Source organism: Rana temporaria, chromosome 4, assembly GCF_905171775.1.
Source record: "Rana temporaria chromosome 4, aRanTem1.1, whole genome shotgun sequence".
NCBI classification, from domain to species: Eukaryota; Metazoa; Chordata; class Amphibia; order Anura; family Ranidae; genus Rana; species Rana temporaria.
In genome coordinates, this window is record NC_053492.1 from 32,884,931 (window position 1) to 32,898,726 (window position 13,796).

General features: G+C 44.3%; 1 protein-coding gene across 1 annotated transcript in view; it reads right to left on the minus strand.

Annotated features, from left to right (window-relative positions):
• HADHB (hydroxyacyl-CoA dehydrogenase trifunctional multienzyme complex subunit beta) overlaps window positions 1-13,796 on the minus strand; it is a 54,710-nt gene that overhangs the window by 21,742 nt on the left and 19,172 nt on the right. Inside the window, exons 4-11 of the mRNA XM_040348211.1 lie at window positions 12,363-12,462; window positions 12,033-12,077; window positions 8,801-8,900; window positions 8,371-8,458; window positions 6,513-6,700; window positions 5,090-5,270; window positions 4,670-4,791; window positions 747-826 (exon numbers count right to left, since the gene is read on the minus strand). Of these exons, the coding sequence (XP_040204145.1) occupies window positions 747-826; window positions 4,670-4,791; window positions 5,090-5,270; window positions 6,513-6,700; window positions 8,371-8,458; window positions 8,801-8,900; window positions 12,033-12,077; window positions 12,363-12,462 (904 nt within the window). The remainder of the gene's footprint in view (window positions 1-746; window positions 827-4,669; window positions 4,792-5,089; window positions 5,271-6,512; window positions 6,701-8,370; window positions 8,459-8,800; window positions 8,901-12,032; window positions 12,078-12,362; window positions 12,463-13,796) is intronic.

Sequence of the window (13,796 nt, forward strand, 5' to 3'; positions counted from 1 at the left end):
AGATTACTGTATAACTGTCATTGTCAGGGAAGGGGTTAACACTAGCGGGCGATCAAGGGGTTAACTGTGTTCCCTAGGTGTGTTCCAACTGTGGAGGCTGGGTAGGACTGACTAGGAGGAGGAGACAGATTGGTGTTCCCATTTCATTTAGTAAGTGCACACGATCTGTCTCTACTCTCCTGAGAGAATCAAGTGTTTTTTTTTGTTTTTTTAACACACAGATCCTGGTTCTTGCTCTGTCACAATCGATCGCGGGTGCCCGGCGGTCATCGCACGCACCTGCAAAAAACGTCTTAAAGAGCCGACTTACAGCTACGACAGCTCGCCCAGAGGAGCCAACCTGCCGCTGTATAACTGTGGTGGCTGGTCCGGAAGCGGTTAAGCGATGTTTTCTCTTGAAATACATTTAGTGACAGATCCCTAAAGTCTGATTGTTTAAATTGACTGGATGCAATAAAAAAGATGGTTTGACTGCCTCAAAACCATCAACTTCAAAATCCAAAAGTATATTGAAAACATTATTTCAGAGTTGATCCAGCTCATTCTTTTTTTTTCTGCTGGTTTCCCTGCATGCTTGAGCAACAGAAGGCGGTCATGAGACTGGCTTCTGTCAAACAAGGAGCTGTACACACGGGCCAAAAGTCATCCGGTAACTGCAAAAACAACTTTTTTTGGCCCGTGTGTACGTAGCATTAGAAGGCTTTTGACCTGGATTTTGCAGGTGTAGATAAGCCCGATTTGCTTACCGCAGATAGGCTTTAGGCTTGTAACCCATGGCCAGAGCTTTTTCCTCAGACATGATCAAGACAGCTGAAGCCCCATCCGTCTGAAAAGAAGAGAAAAGCAATGAAAACATCCATAATAGAACGTAAAACCCTCCACTGCACATCATCTTTTCTTGTCTGGCCAAAAACAGGTGGACAGCTTACCATCACACCAATATGAACTTGCTGAACATCCTAGTCCAGTGATGACAAACCTTGGCACTCCAGATGTTTTTGAACTACATTTCCCATGATGCTCTTGCACTCTGCAGTGTAGTTGAGCATCATGGGAAATGTAGTTCCAAAACATCTGGGGTGCCAAGGTTCACCATCACTGTCCTAGTCTTATAAACTCAAGCACATAGCCATGCCTCCTCCTTTAAATGCATGAAGTGGAACTAAAGGCACTATACTTACAATGCGTCCAGGAAAGTATTCACAGCGCTTCACTTATTACACATTTTGTTAAAGTTACAGCTGTATTCCAAAATGGATTCAATTCATTAGTGTGTGTGTGTGTGTGTGTGTGTGTGTGTGTGTGTGTGTGTGTGTGTGTGTGTGTGTGTGTGTGTATATATATATATATATATATATATATACACACACACATACACATACACACACACACACACATACATACATATACACATTCCTTTGTCATGACACTCAAAGTTGAGCTCAGGTGCCTCCTGTTTCCACAGATCATCCTTGAGATGTTTCTACAACTTGATTGGAGTCCACCTGTGGTAAATTCAGTTGATTGGACACGATTTGGAAAGGCACATACCTGTCTATATAAAGGTCCCACAGTTAACAGTGCATGTCAGAGCACAAACCAAGCCATGAAGTCCAAGGAATTGTCTGTAGACCTCCGAGACAGGGTTGTATGGAGGCACAGATCTGGGGGAAGGGTACTAAAAACTTTCTGCAGCATTGAAGGTCCCAATGAGCACAGTGGCCTCCATCACCCCTAAATGGAAGTAGTTTGGAATCACCAGGACTCTTCCTAAAGTGGGCTGCCCAGAAAAACTAAGAGATCGGAGGAGAAGGGCCTTAATCGGGGAGGTGACCAATAGGGGTGCAACAGATCAAAAACTCTCACGATTCGGATCGTTCCTTGGATCAGAGTCACAGATCGGATCATTTTTCAGACCACCACCATATATAGTCCCCACTGTAATATCCACATCTCCCCCACACTGTAATGTCCACATCTCCCCCCACTATAATATATTACAGTGGGGGAGGTTGCCCTGTTCAGATCACGGATCAATGACGATCCGTTGCACCACAAGTGACCAATAACCCGAGGGTCACTCTGAAAGAGCTCCAGCATTTCACTGTGGAGAGAGGTGAACCTTCTAGCACTCCACCAATCAGGCCTGTATGGTAGCGTGACCAGACAGAAGACACCCCTCAGTAAAAGGCACATGACAGCCGACCTGGAGTTTGCCAAAAGGCATCTGAAGGACTCTCAGACCACGAGAAACACAATTCTCAGGTCTGATGAAACAAAGATGGAACTCTTTGGCCTGAATGGCAAGCTTCATGTCTGGTGGAAACCAGGCACTGCTCATCACCTGGCCAACACTATCCCTACAGTGAAGCATGGTGGTGGCAGCATCATGCTGGTGGGATGTGTTTCAGTGGCAGGAACTTGGAGATTAGTCAGGATCGAACGAATGATGAAAACTTGCCCCAGAGCGCCCTGGACCTCCGACTGTGGCGAAGGTTCATCTTCCAAACAGGACAACGACCCTAATCATACAGCTAAGATAACAAAGGAGTGGCAGTTCTGTAAATGTCCTTGAGTGGCCCAGCCAGAGCCCAAACTTGAACATCGCTGGAGAGATCTGAAAATGGCTGTGCATTGACACAAAAAAAAAAAAAACCTGATGGGGCTTCAGAGGTCCTGCAAAGAAGAATGGAAGAAACTGCCCAAATAGATGTGCCAAGCTTGTAGCATCATACTCAAGACGACTTGAGACTAATTACTGGCAAAGGAGCTTCACCAAAGTATTGAGCAAAGGCTGTGATACTTATGTACATGGAATTTTTCTATTTTTAATAAATCTGCAAAGATTTCAAACAAACTTCTTTCACGTTTAATTTTAATTTAATGCATTTTGGAATAAGGTTGTAAGTAGGGCTGTTACTGATTAAAATTTTCGTGTTAGATTAATCTTTTTTTTTTATCGATTAAATCGACCAATTTCGATTAATTATAACGCACATACAGATCCAACTACTTTTAGCTGATCTCCTTGCCTGTTGATTCCCAGTGCAGCTACCAACCACTGGAAAAATGGATAGCAGGATACAAAAAGCACACAAAGGCAGCGCTCGATGGGAATAGCATTAAAACTTTTATAGTCTTCAAGTAGGTAACAAAATAAATATTGCACTGGAGATAAAATCGATGTAGCTACATAAACTGTAACAATGGTGCGAGTAATACCAAACGGTAGCAAAAAAATAAAAAAAACTGTCATAAATACATGTGTGATACTGGTATAAAAATGTGTACAACGATACCACTGCTGAATCCAGATGAGGAGAGGTTAACATCAGTCCGTCGGCATGTAGATGTCCCGTGAAGGGAACTATCACAACTCTGGTTGTAGAATCCCAGGGAAGTGATAGAGGAAATTGTAACAGCCCTTGCGTGTGGCAAATAATAAAGTCCCGCCGGAATGCAGATATGAAGGCACAGCAAAGAAGCCCTTCAGATGGACACGGCAAGCCCAGCCGGTGTCTGACGTCACCGGATCTCCGACGGAACTCCCTGAAGCCAGCCGAGAGGTGAGTACCGATCAAAAGAATTTTGATCGATCAAAAAAAATTAACGATTAATCAAGGAATTAATAGTTCATTTCCACAGCCCTAGTTGTAACATAACATGTGGAAAAAGTGAAGCGCTGTGAATACTTTCCAGAGGCACTGGAGGAGTCCCTTGCCAACATCTTCTCCCCCGGGTTCCGGTGTTCAGGCATCTTCATTGGCTTCTGCAGGACGACTAAACTCCTATGCATGTGAAGAAGTCTGTCATCCTGGCAAACATGAGCCACTCTGGACTTGTAAACACAAACCTCCCCACATTGCACAGGCAGAATTAGTTCTAACTATTCTATGCATTTGTATATGTTGCAGTTTTATTTTTAAACTTTACACCTGAACTTTGTACAGAGTTGCTGCAATATAAAATTACAAAATCCATACTGCATTAAAGTGACCCCAACACATAGCAAAATACCTGTAGCAATAAAAAGCAATTGAAGAAGAAGAGCAGCTCCCTTACCCATTCAAAACTTTTTCTGGGGCCATGACTTTTAGCTACCCAGGGCCTCAGAACTAGAAGAGGCATGAAGTGGTTCTAAAAAGGAAGAAAGCAGAAGGTTTTGTACCCCAATACATTCTATGCACTGAGGTACAAAACCTTCTGTGTGCCTCCCCCCACTTATCTGAGCCCAATGTTGATCCAGCGCTGTGCACGGGAGCAGCATTGATTCTCTCACCACACTGGCTCAGAGGCAGCAGCGGGAGCTCTTGCGGTTGTCACTCGCAGCCAGTGAAGAGGGGGCGGGGCCAAGCTTGCACGAGTCCCCCATAGCAAGTAGCATGCTATGGGGGCATTCAGCACAGAAGGGGAGCCAGGAGTGCCAACGAGGGACCAGAGAAAAGGAGGATCAGGGTTGCTCTGTGCAAAACTATTGCACAGAGCAGGTAAAAAAAAAAAAATTCCCTTTACAATTACTATAACTTATACCAGCTTCCATCAGATGCTAACAACACAGGCTTTCTGCTTCTTGCTAGACACACTTTAATAACTGGAAGAAGCTCTACTTTTAAATAATAAATAGCTCTTGATCAAACTGTGGTGGTAATAAAGTTGTAGAAGCGTTTACCAGGAAGGAGGAATTGGCGGCAGTCACTGTCCCAAATGGTTTTACAAAAGCTGGTTTCAGCTTTGCCATTTGCTCCATAGAGGAGGGCCGGATTCCATTGTCTTTTTCCACTGTATCTTTGCCTGCAACGAGAGGAAGAAAAGGTCAGAGTGTTGTACCCAATACCACCAAGCTATATGAAGCATGTCAAAAAATGTTCAGTCCACGTGCGCACTCTCGCTCCTTTCTCTGCGGCTCAGGGTATTAGGAATATAAAAACAAGTTGTTCCAATTCTTTACAAAATTTTGCAGCTGCAGGAAAACGTTTCCTAACATACCTGTGAAACACAATATTGGAGGCAGTGAAAATGTTAAAGCAGATCAGCCATTATTAACGGATTGCAAACAAAATCTATAAGATTGAAAGACAACAGCAATCACCTGGAACTTTGTATGGGATGATGTCTGACAAATGTCCAGCATCCTGGGCTTTCTTGGCCATTAAATGTGAGCGTAGGGCGTACTCGTCCTGTTCCACCCGAGACACGTCGAACGCTGCGGCCAGTCTGTCTGCGGAGTGTCCCATTGACTCACTGGTAGAGAACTCTGCAACGGCTGGAAGCTGAATTAAAGAGAAGAGTTACATAAAAAGACATAAGTCATCAGTTCAGATATTTCCATAAAAAAAGTCAGCTCATTTAAGGTAACCCTGGCATGGGCTAAAAAGTTTCTAAACCACCAATAGTGCCTTTAGTAAAAAGCTGTAAATGTAAATTTACTACTTTGCACAGCCCCTGGATCCTATGCCCGAGCTGTACACAGAGCCTCACGTCTAGCCATGTGGACATGAAAGTGCAAGTTCACCTTTACAGGTGAACTTACACTGGACTCCCTCCCCACCCCTGGTCCCGCTGAACAAGAGCTCCATGATACCCCGCTGTCAAATACCAGGACGCCGCTTCAACGGTTCAGGGATTTGAAATCCCTGTCCGTACCTCTTAGAATGCCTCTTGTCTGTACATGCCAATTGCTCAGCACCGTTACATGGATGGCACTGACCAATCAGAATCTGTCTAGCCCATCCTGTCAGTGCTGGAGGAGAGAAGAGAAAAGAGAAAGCCAGGAGGATTTCAAATCCCTGGGCTGGTGAAGCGGGACACTTGTGCTGGACAGCGGTACTCTGGTATAGCGGGACCGTGGGGAGGGAAGGGGGTCCAGTGTAAGTTCACCTGACAGATTTTATGTAAAGGTGAACTTACCCTTTAAGCCATGACTCGTCTTACTTCTATGTTCCAACCCTTGTTATTAAAACAGACTCTCACTTTGCCCTTTCAGAGCCAAGTGACAAAGTAACTTGAAAAACCCAGGTGTCACGAGACAGACCCGGTGCAAGATTCATATTGGACATTGCTGAATCTTTGATGACTTCACTCCATGATGTGACAGCATTCAAGCCTAAACAATGCATAATAGAAAAAGATCAGAAGCTCCCCGCCCCCAATACTTGAGGGCTGCCACAGAACAACAGGGCTTAGGGTACAAGGGTCCATCAACAACACTACACTATGGTAAAAAGCCTTGTGTCCTCGTTCCCCCCCCCCCCCCCCCCCCCACACACACATTTTGTAGTTAAGATAGGACCCATAAAGAAGGGAACAAGACGATCTTTTCTTCAAGAAAACAATAACACAAACACCTAGCCATGATATATGGCGGCTTCCTAAAAATTGTTTAAAGTGTCCCTACTTCCCACCTTTTAGTAGCAGAATGGAACACATAACTGGACTGGTTGTCATGGCAATACAGAATTCCTTTGTCCATATGCAATTTTTAAATTAGATCTCAAGGTGTCCCATCCTCTTACCTCTGGGGCAAAGTAGTCAGGACGGATTCTGGATGCCAGAGCAAGCTTCTGGCCTAGAGTCTTGGCTTTGTTAAGACTTAGCATGGCCTTCCTCATTTTCCTGCTATGACGAATAGGGACATCAGACATAAACTCCACGCCACCGGCCACCACCACATCGCACTGACCTGATGCAATCAATCCGACACCTGTGAATTAGGGGAAAAAGACTGTGAGCAGATATAAGAGAACCAAGTCTTGCCAGCGCCCCCCACAATCACAAAGACTAAAAAGGGGATTTCCAAATGTAGCGAACATTGAATTTCTTGTCCCCAGCTTTGGTTAAACAACAACATGGCTGTCCGAGACACCTGGCGCAGTGCCTGCACTTTTCAAGCAAATCTCACCATGCCTGCTCTGGGTTTGGGAACATTTGTCAAAGAGAGAGTATGACTGCATGACATGAGTGGATGATGGAAATCAGCAGAGCTTCACCACATTTACTAAGGCTCTTGGAAAAATGAGTGCAACTGCACTTGCAGAGGGCACATTCTATTTGCCTTTAGCAAATCAACCCCTGTGTGTCAGGACGACTGCCAGAAGCTCAGTGAAGCACACTAGAGAGCAGAAAAGCCTGGCAGGCTATTTAAAATCTGCCATTACCCTGGTAACAAGGGGTTGGGGTGATGGTTGGATGTCCCCTCCAGCTGCTTGTAAAAGTAATCAAGTGGCTAGTTAGCTGCTAGGATTGCTTTTACAAAAGAGAGTGAGGGTGTGTGAGAGTGGGAGCGAGACCAGTTGTTCCACCAGCTGACCATAGAGCTGATCGTTGACTAGAATGGCTCAAATCATCTCTATGGCCTAAGAAACAGGAAGCTACAAGCATTTCATGACTTCAGTTACGCCGGATATAAACAGCGCCATTGGGAAAGAATCCTATCACACTGATCTTGGTGTGGTCAGATGCTTTAATGGACTGTGGAATGATCTAGAGTCCAATAGACCCCAAATTTTTCAAAAAAGGAGTACCGTACCTGTCACTACATATTGCTATCATAGGGGATATTTACATTCCCTGTGATAACACATAATGAATATTTTTTTTAAAAATTAAATTAGAAGCCTGTTTCCCCATGCATGCGCGCAAAAGGTGAACACAAGCGTCGGTCAAACTGTACTGTACTACGTCATTAGTCAGCAAGTAGTTGAAGCGGAGTTCCACCCTAAAGTGGAACTACTGCTCATCTGAGTCCCCCCGTGTCACAATTGGCACCTTTCAACGGAGGAGGACAGGATACCTGTCCTTTCCCACTTCCGGGAGCCTCAGCCGCGGGTGGCGATGTCACGGCTGGGGCTCCCTCCACCGGAAGCCAGTAGGAGAAAGGAGCGGGGCCTCGGGCAATGCGCAGTAGGGTTTCCGGCGTGAAGCCGAAAGGCTGCACTGCTGGGTACCCTTACCCGCAATGGCAGCACCTGACAGCTGATGGAAACATCAGCTGCGGGTGCCGACATCGCTGGACTCCAGGACATGGCAATTGTCCCATTATTAAAAGCCAGCAGCTGCAATATGTGCAGCTGCTGACTTTTCATTTTTTTGGGGGGCGGAACACCACTTTCAGCTGGCCATACACCAATTTCAATTTGGCCAGGCCATAGAACCAGCCAAATTTCAATCAGTGTGTGGTTGTCCTTGCTTAACAAAAGTCAATCTTTTGATTTGACTTCTGGTGAAAGGACATGCAAGAAAGCTGTTCTCGACCAACAGATGCACTCGCCAATTAATGTATTCTGACAGCCGCAGGCCCTGCTGTCAGAATAGAATGTTGCGGTGGGGAAGGGGGGTTTTATGGATGTAGGAATCTTCTAACAGAATACAAACCTGTGGTCATGGCCTGGTTGGAGGAGATACATGCCATGGTGACGGTGTGAGCGGGAGTCCTATCAGAGAAACCAGCTCCAAGAGCAGCCTGGGCACAGAAAAACAAAATACATAAAGTTTAGAATTTACAATCTCAACAGCCAAATGTTGCATTTCATGACTAACACCACCACCCCCCCAATCTAGTTTTCATGGCCCGTTGATGGTGTACCACTATCTTACACTTTCAGAAACTAGAGCAAAACATTGTGGCTACGTAAAAAACAAAAAGGATCTTTGTAAATAGGTCTCAAATGCCCACTTGTCAGCTCCATGATTAGAAAAGGTAGCTACAACACCCACTCTAACGTAAACCATAAGTGATGTATATTCTACCAAGACATTATGACAAAACACACTTAGAATAAATAAAAAAAAAAAACACACCCACCTCGCGGGCAACATTGCTAGTTTTCACTTCCTGGATGACGGTGCCATACACAATGTAGTCAATAGCTTCCCTAGGAATACCGGTCCGATTCAGCAAACCCCTGATTGAATGTAGAGAAGCAGAGATGATAAAAGTAGAAAAAACAAAAAACAAAACACATGCTTTATATTATTCAATGGTCTCTTTACTTTGAGGACTGTGGCACCTGCTCATATTTAGAAAAACTGGATGGGAATTTCTACTTTTAAAGCCAAATGTAAACATTTCAGACACACACACACACACACACACACACACACACACACACACACACACACACACACACACACACACACACACTAACTGATTTTCTTGCAAAACAATTTGTGACTTAAATTTGTGTAAAGTTTCACACTGCAGAGCCAAAAAGATAAAAAACACACAAGTTCAGCAATTCAGCCATGGATGAATCATTAAAAAAAAATAAAGGATTTCCCCATTCGAACACAAGTGAGGTGAATCAAGAAATCTTCCCCACTATACCATTGTATTCTGACAGCAGGGCGCTGCAACTGCTGATCAAATAAAAGTTTACCAACAGTCCAGTTCAACACAAGTTGATCGTCAGATTGACTTCTGTTGAGCAGGAACGGTGATAGGGTTGGTTTCTACTGGACGCATTCCAATCGATCCAAGACCAGCTTTAAGTGGAGGTTCATCCTAAAAACAAGAATATACCATTCAATCCAGCATACTGCCGACATTTACAGTATGCTGGGTTTTTTTCTTTTCGGTTTACATACCGTAGTATAGGTATTTTCCCCCCGTCTTCCAGGTAGTGAATCCCGTGGGAGTGGGCGTTCCTATTCAGAGAATAAGTGATAGACGTATGACAAAAGCTTCTCCCCCGGCGCATAATGAGCGTCACCAGTTTCCAAAAGAAGACGAACGTCGAGTCGGCGCTATACGGCGTCTGCGCACCGACGTTTGGCTTTTTTTGGAAACTGGTGACGCGCCTTTTGCGCCGGGGGTGAAGCTTTTGTCATACGTCAATCACTTAGTCTCGAATAGGTACGCCCACTCCCGTGGGATTCACTACCCGGAAGGAAAATACCTATACTATGGTACGTAAACCGAAAAAAAAACAGCATACTGTACATGTCGGCAGTATGCTGGATTGAATGGTATATACTTGTTTTTAGGGTGAACCTCCGCTTTAAGTCTGCATCCTCATTGTGCAATATATGAGGTCTGTTCAAGGAGCAAAGAGCAGTAAGGAAGCAGTGAAGCAAACAGTGTCAGAGTAATGTTATCAACAGAGATGTGTATATCAAATCCTTTAACAGGTAAAACCTTTATCAGGAGTATTTAAACCATGGATTTAATTTGCCTGGTGTTCCACATTAAAGTGAACCCATTTCATTAAACCACTTGCCTACTGGGCACTTAAACCCCCTTCATGCCCAGGCCAATTTTCAATGCTGTTGCACTTTGAATGACAATTGCGTGGTCATGCAAAACTAACACAACTACATTTATATTTTTTTCTTAAACAAATCTTTTGGTGGTAATCACCACTTTTTGGTAAAGAAAAAAAAAATTATATATATATATATATAAAAACAATTTTCAGAGCTTGTTAAAAAATGTTGCAAACAGGTAATTTTTCTCCTTAACCGATGTGCAGGGATCTTCAAACTACGACCCTCCAGCTGTTGCGGAACTACACATCCTTTGAGGCATTGCAAAACTCTGACATTCACAGACATGACTAGGCATGATGGGAATTGTAGTTCCTGAACAACTGGAGGGCCATAGTTTGAAGACCCCTGGGCTACACTGATGGGTACTGATGAGGTGGCACTGAAACGCAACACTGATGAGGCACCGATAGGTGTCACTGGTGGACAATGATTAACGGCACAGATCGGGACAGATGTCCCTGTAAAAGAAGTTGGTTACCGGCTTTATTCTTTCCCCTCACACTAATCATAAGAAAAAAAAAAAAAAAAAAGCTGGTAACCGACTTCGGTTTACTTTTTGATCAGCTGTCATTGGATGACAGCTGATCACGTGATAAAAGGGCCCGCCACGATTGGCCCTTTACCCTGTTCTGTGATCAGCCGAGTCTATTGACTCCCTCCCGGCACTGGAAGCCCGCTCTGTAGCCGGCATTCATATATCGTGGGTGAAAAGTGGTTAAAGGGTAACTCCACTTTCATGGGAAAAATAAAAATAATATATCATATACAATTGTGACACAAGTCATATTGTAATTGAATGTTATGAAAAAGTACCTTTCCTTTTCAATCTGCAGCTCTGTAATTGCAATGCAATGGCTACCTGGAGGTGTTCTGTACACAGATCGTTTACAGAACGTCCCCACAGAGCACATTATAAAAGATTAACCTTAAAACTAAGTACTCCGGCGGCACGCTGTCACCGCTGACAGGGCTTCCATATTCAACGATCTTCCTTCCAGGTCTGTGGGCTGCTTGAATGGCTGAGCTGCGATAACGTCACTCCTGCGCGTGGGAGTCACCGTTTATGGCACAGGGCTCTGAATGAACAGCACGGGTATGCCATTGCTTTAGAGGGCATTAGCTGGTGACATCACCAGCTGATGTTCCCTAGAATATCTTCTAAACCAGGGATATGCAATTAGCGGACCTCCAGCTGTTGCAAAATTACAGGTCCCATCATACCTCTGCTTCTGGGTGTCATGCTTGTCGCTGGCAGAGTCTTGCTATGCCTCATGGGACTTGTAGTTCTGCAACAGCTGGAGATCCACTAATTGCATATCCCTGTCCTAAACGGTGCAGGTTTAGGAGATATTCATTTAACTTACAGGTAACCTCCATCATAAGCTTACCTGTAGGTTAAAATAAAAATTCACAGATATTACCACCTTAACCACAACACGTCTTCCAGAATGCCTGGGAAACACCTACACCTGGGGAAAAGCTTGAATACGCTGCAGTTTGAATCTATGGCTTAGCCTGTGCTCCCAAAAGGTGGTGTGGGAATTTCAGTGGCAAATATAGAGGCCGCTCTCTTGGCACTATGAGAAGCTGGAGGGAGAAGGTCAGAACTTCAGGCTGCAAAGATGTGGATTTCAACAACTCAAAAAGCGCCCCCGGTCATTTTCTAGGACCACACATGCAGTTTCTTGGAAAGGGTACATTCAGGTTCATTCGTTTCTCCCATTATACAAGACCACATCTTACCCACAGAAGAATTACAGGACACTTACTGCAATGCTGTCCTGGCAAGGTCATGGGGCATCAGATCTGAATACCTGAAAGACAAAAAACAGGAAGTCACTCTCTACATGTGCCCCATCTTGGTATTTAGGTTCTGTCCCCAAGCTGTGTAACATAAAGCAAGCATGTACTTGGGCTACGCGGTAAGGAATGAATTACCACAGAACAGAGAACAATAATTTGTAACAAAGTTTGCTACACTATAATACATATTCTATATTTGTAGAAGCAGAAAAAAAAAAAAAACTAAATCACTATACAGCTGAGAGGTCACTGAAGCCTAGATGCCTGTGCCAAAATTTAGCAGTGTCATAACTTACGTGGTGCCAGAGAGCAGGAATGGGGTACGGACGCCTTCAACCACAACAATATTCTTCACTCCTGGCTTTGCAAGCGTCTTCTTGGTTTTTGCCTGGACAGCTAGAATGAAAACGTTGAGCGTTAGTGCCAGTTCACACAGGGGTGGTACGACTTGCCGCGTGACTCTGCAAGGTGATCTGCACACGACTTCAGAGGCGACTTGCAAAATGACTTCTATATTGAAGTCAATGCAAGTCGTCCCAAAGTAGTAAAAGAACCTTTTTCTAAGTCGGAGCGACTTGAGTCGCTCCTATTAGAACGGTTCTATAGTACAGAACGGAGCGCGACTTGTCAGGAGGCTAAATCGCCCGACAAGTCTCCCCTGTGTGAACCGGCACTTACTTGCACATACCAAACAACTGTTATTTATGTTGAAAAAAAAAACATCCATTGGTTCCAGCCTCTCTACTTCAGACAAAGGCATCACAGACCCCCTCTGGGCAACTGAAGAAGTTTGCCACATGCATAGGAAACATTCCATCCAGACCACAAAAGCATCAGTTTTGTGAATTATAATTTTTTCCCTTTTCGAACAGTTATAAAACCATTAGTAAGATGAAGCTGGTCATTGATCTGTCACTAGTTCTTCATGTGTCAAGGCATTCTATAGACATTGTTTATACTGACAACTCTACAACATTGCTACGACTAGTATTTAGGGTTGCCACCGCATCCCTTTAAAACCAAACACTGATGGATTACACAGGTTCTGTAGCATTATTAAAGTGGTAGTAGTAAACTCTTTACTACCACTTTTATCTACAAGTAAGCCTATAATAAGGCTTACCTGTAGGTATAAAGAATATCTCCTAAACCTGTACGGTTTAGGAGATATTCCCTTCGCAATGCGCCGCTGATTGCAGCGGCGCATGCGCAGCGTGGATTCTCGGCTAAAGGGCCGCCAGCCACCGTACCTTGCCGGAATGAAGTCTCCGCGCACATGCGCGGGAGTGACGACATCGCCACTCCAGCCAATCACAGCGCTGGAGCGGCGATACCCAGAAGACACGCCGAGGCAAGATGACACCTTCTCGGCGTGGACCAGGTAAGTTCTCCACATCTCGTTACAAGGTAAGTATTTCATAATGAGCTAGTATGCGGTGCAAAAAATAAAAAAAAAATATAAGAAAACCTGTGGCGGGTATACAACCGCTTTAAGGTGGTAATTAAACTCACTTGGTGCCTTATCTGCTTTAAATCAGCCTCAGAACCTGTGTAATTTATGCGTGTTCGGGTTTAAAGGGATGACGTAGCAACTCTACTAGTATTACTTTCTGGAAAAAATAAAAATCTCCCTTCCCCACTATTGCCAGGATTTTAATGGAAATAAATCTACTATTGTCACAGAGGGACCATGTGGCCAACTCCTGTCAGCCTGTCCACTCCAAACAAGA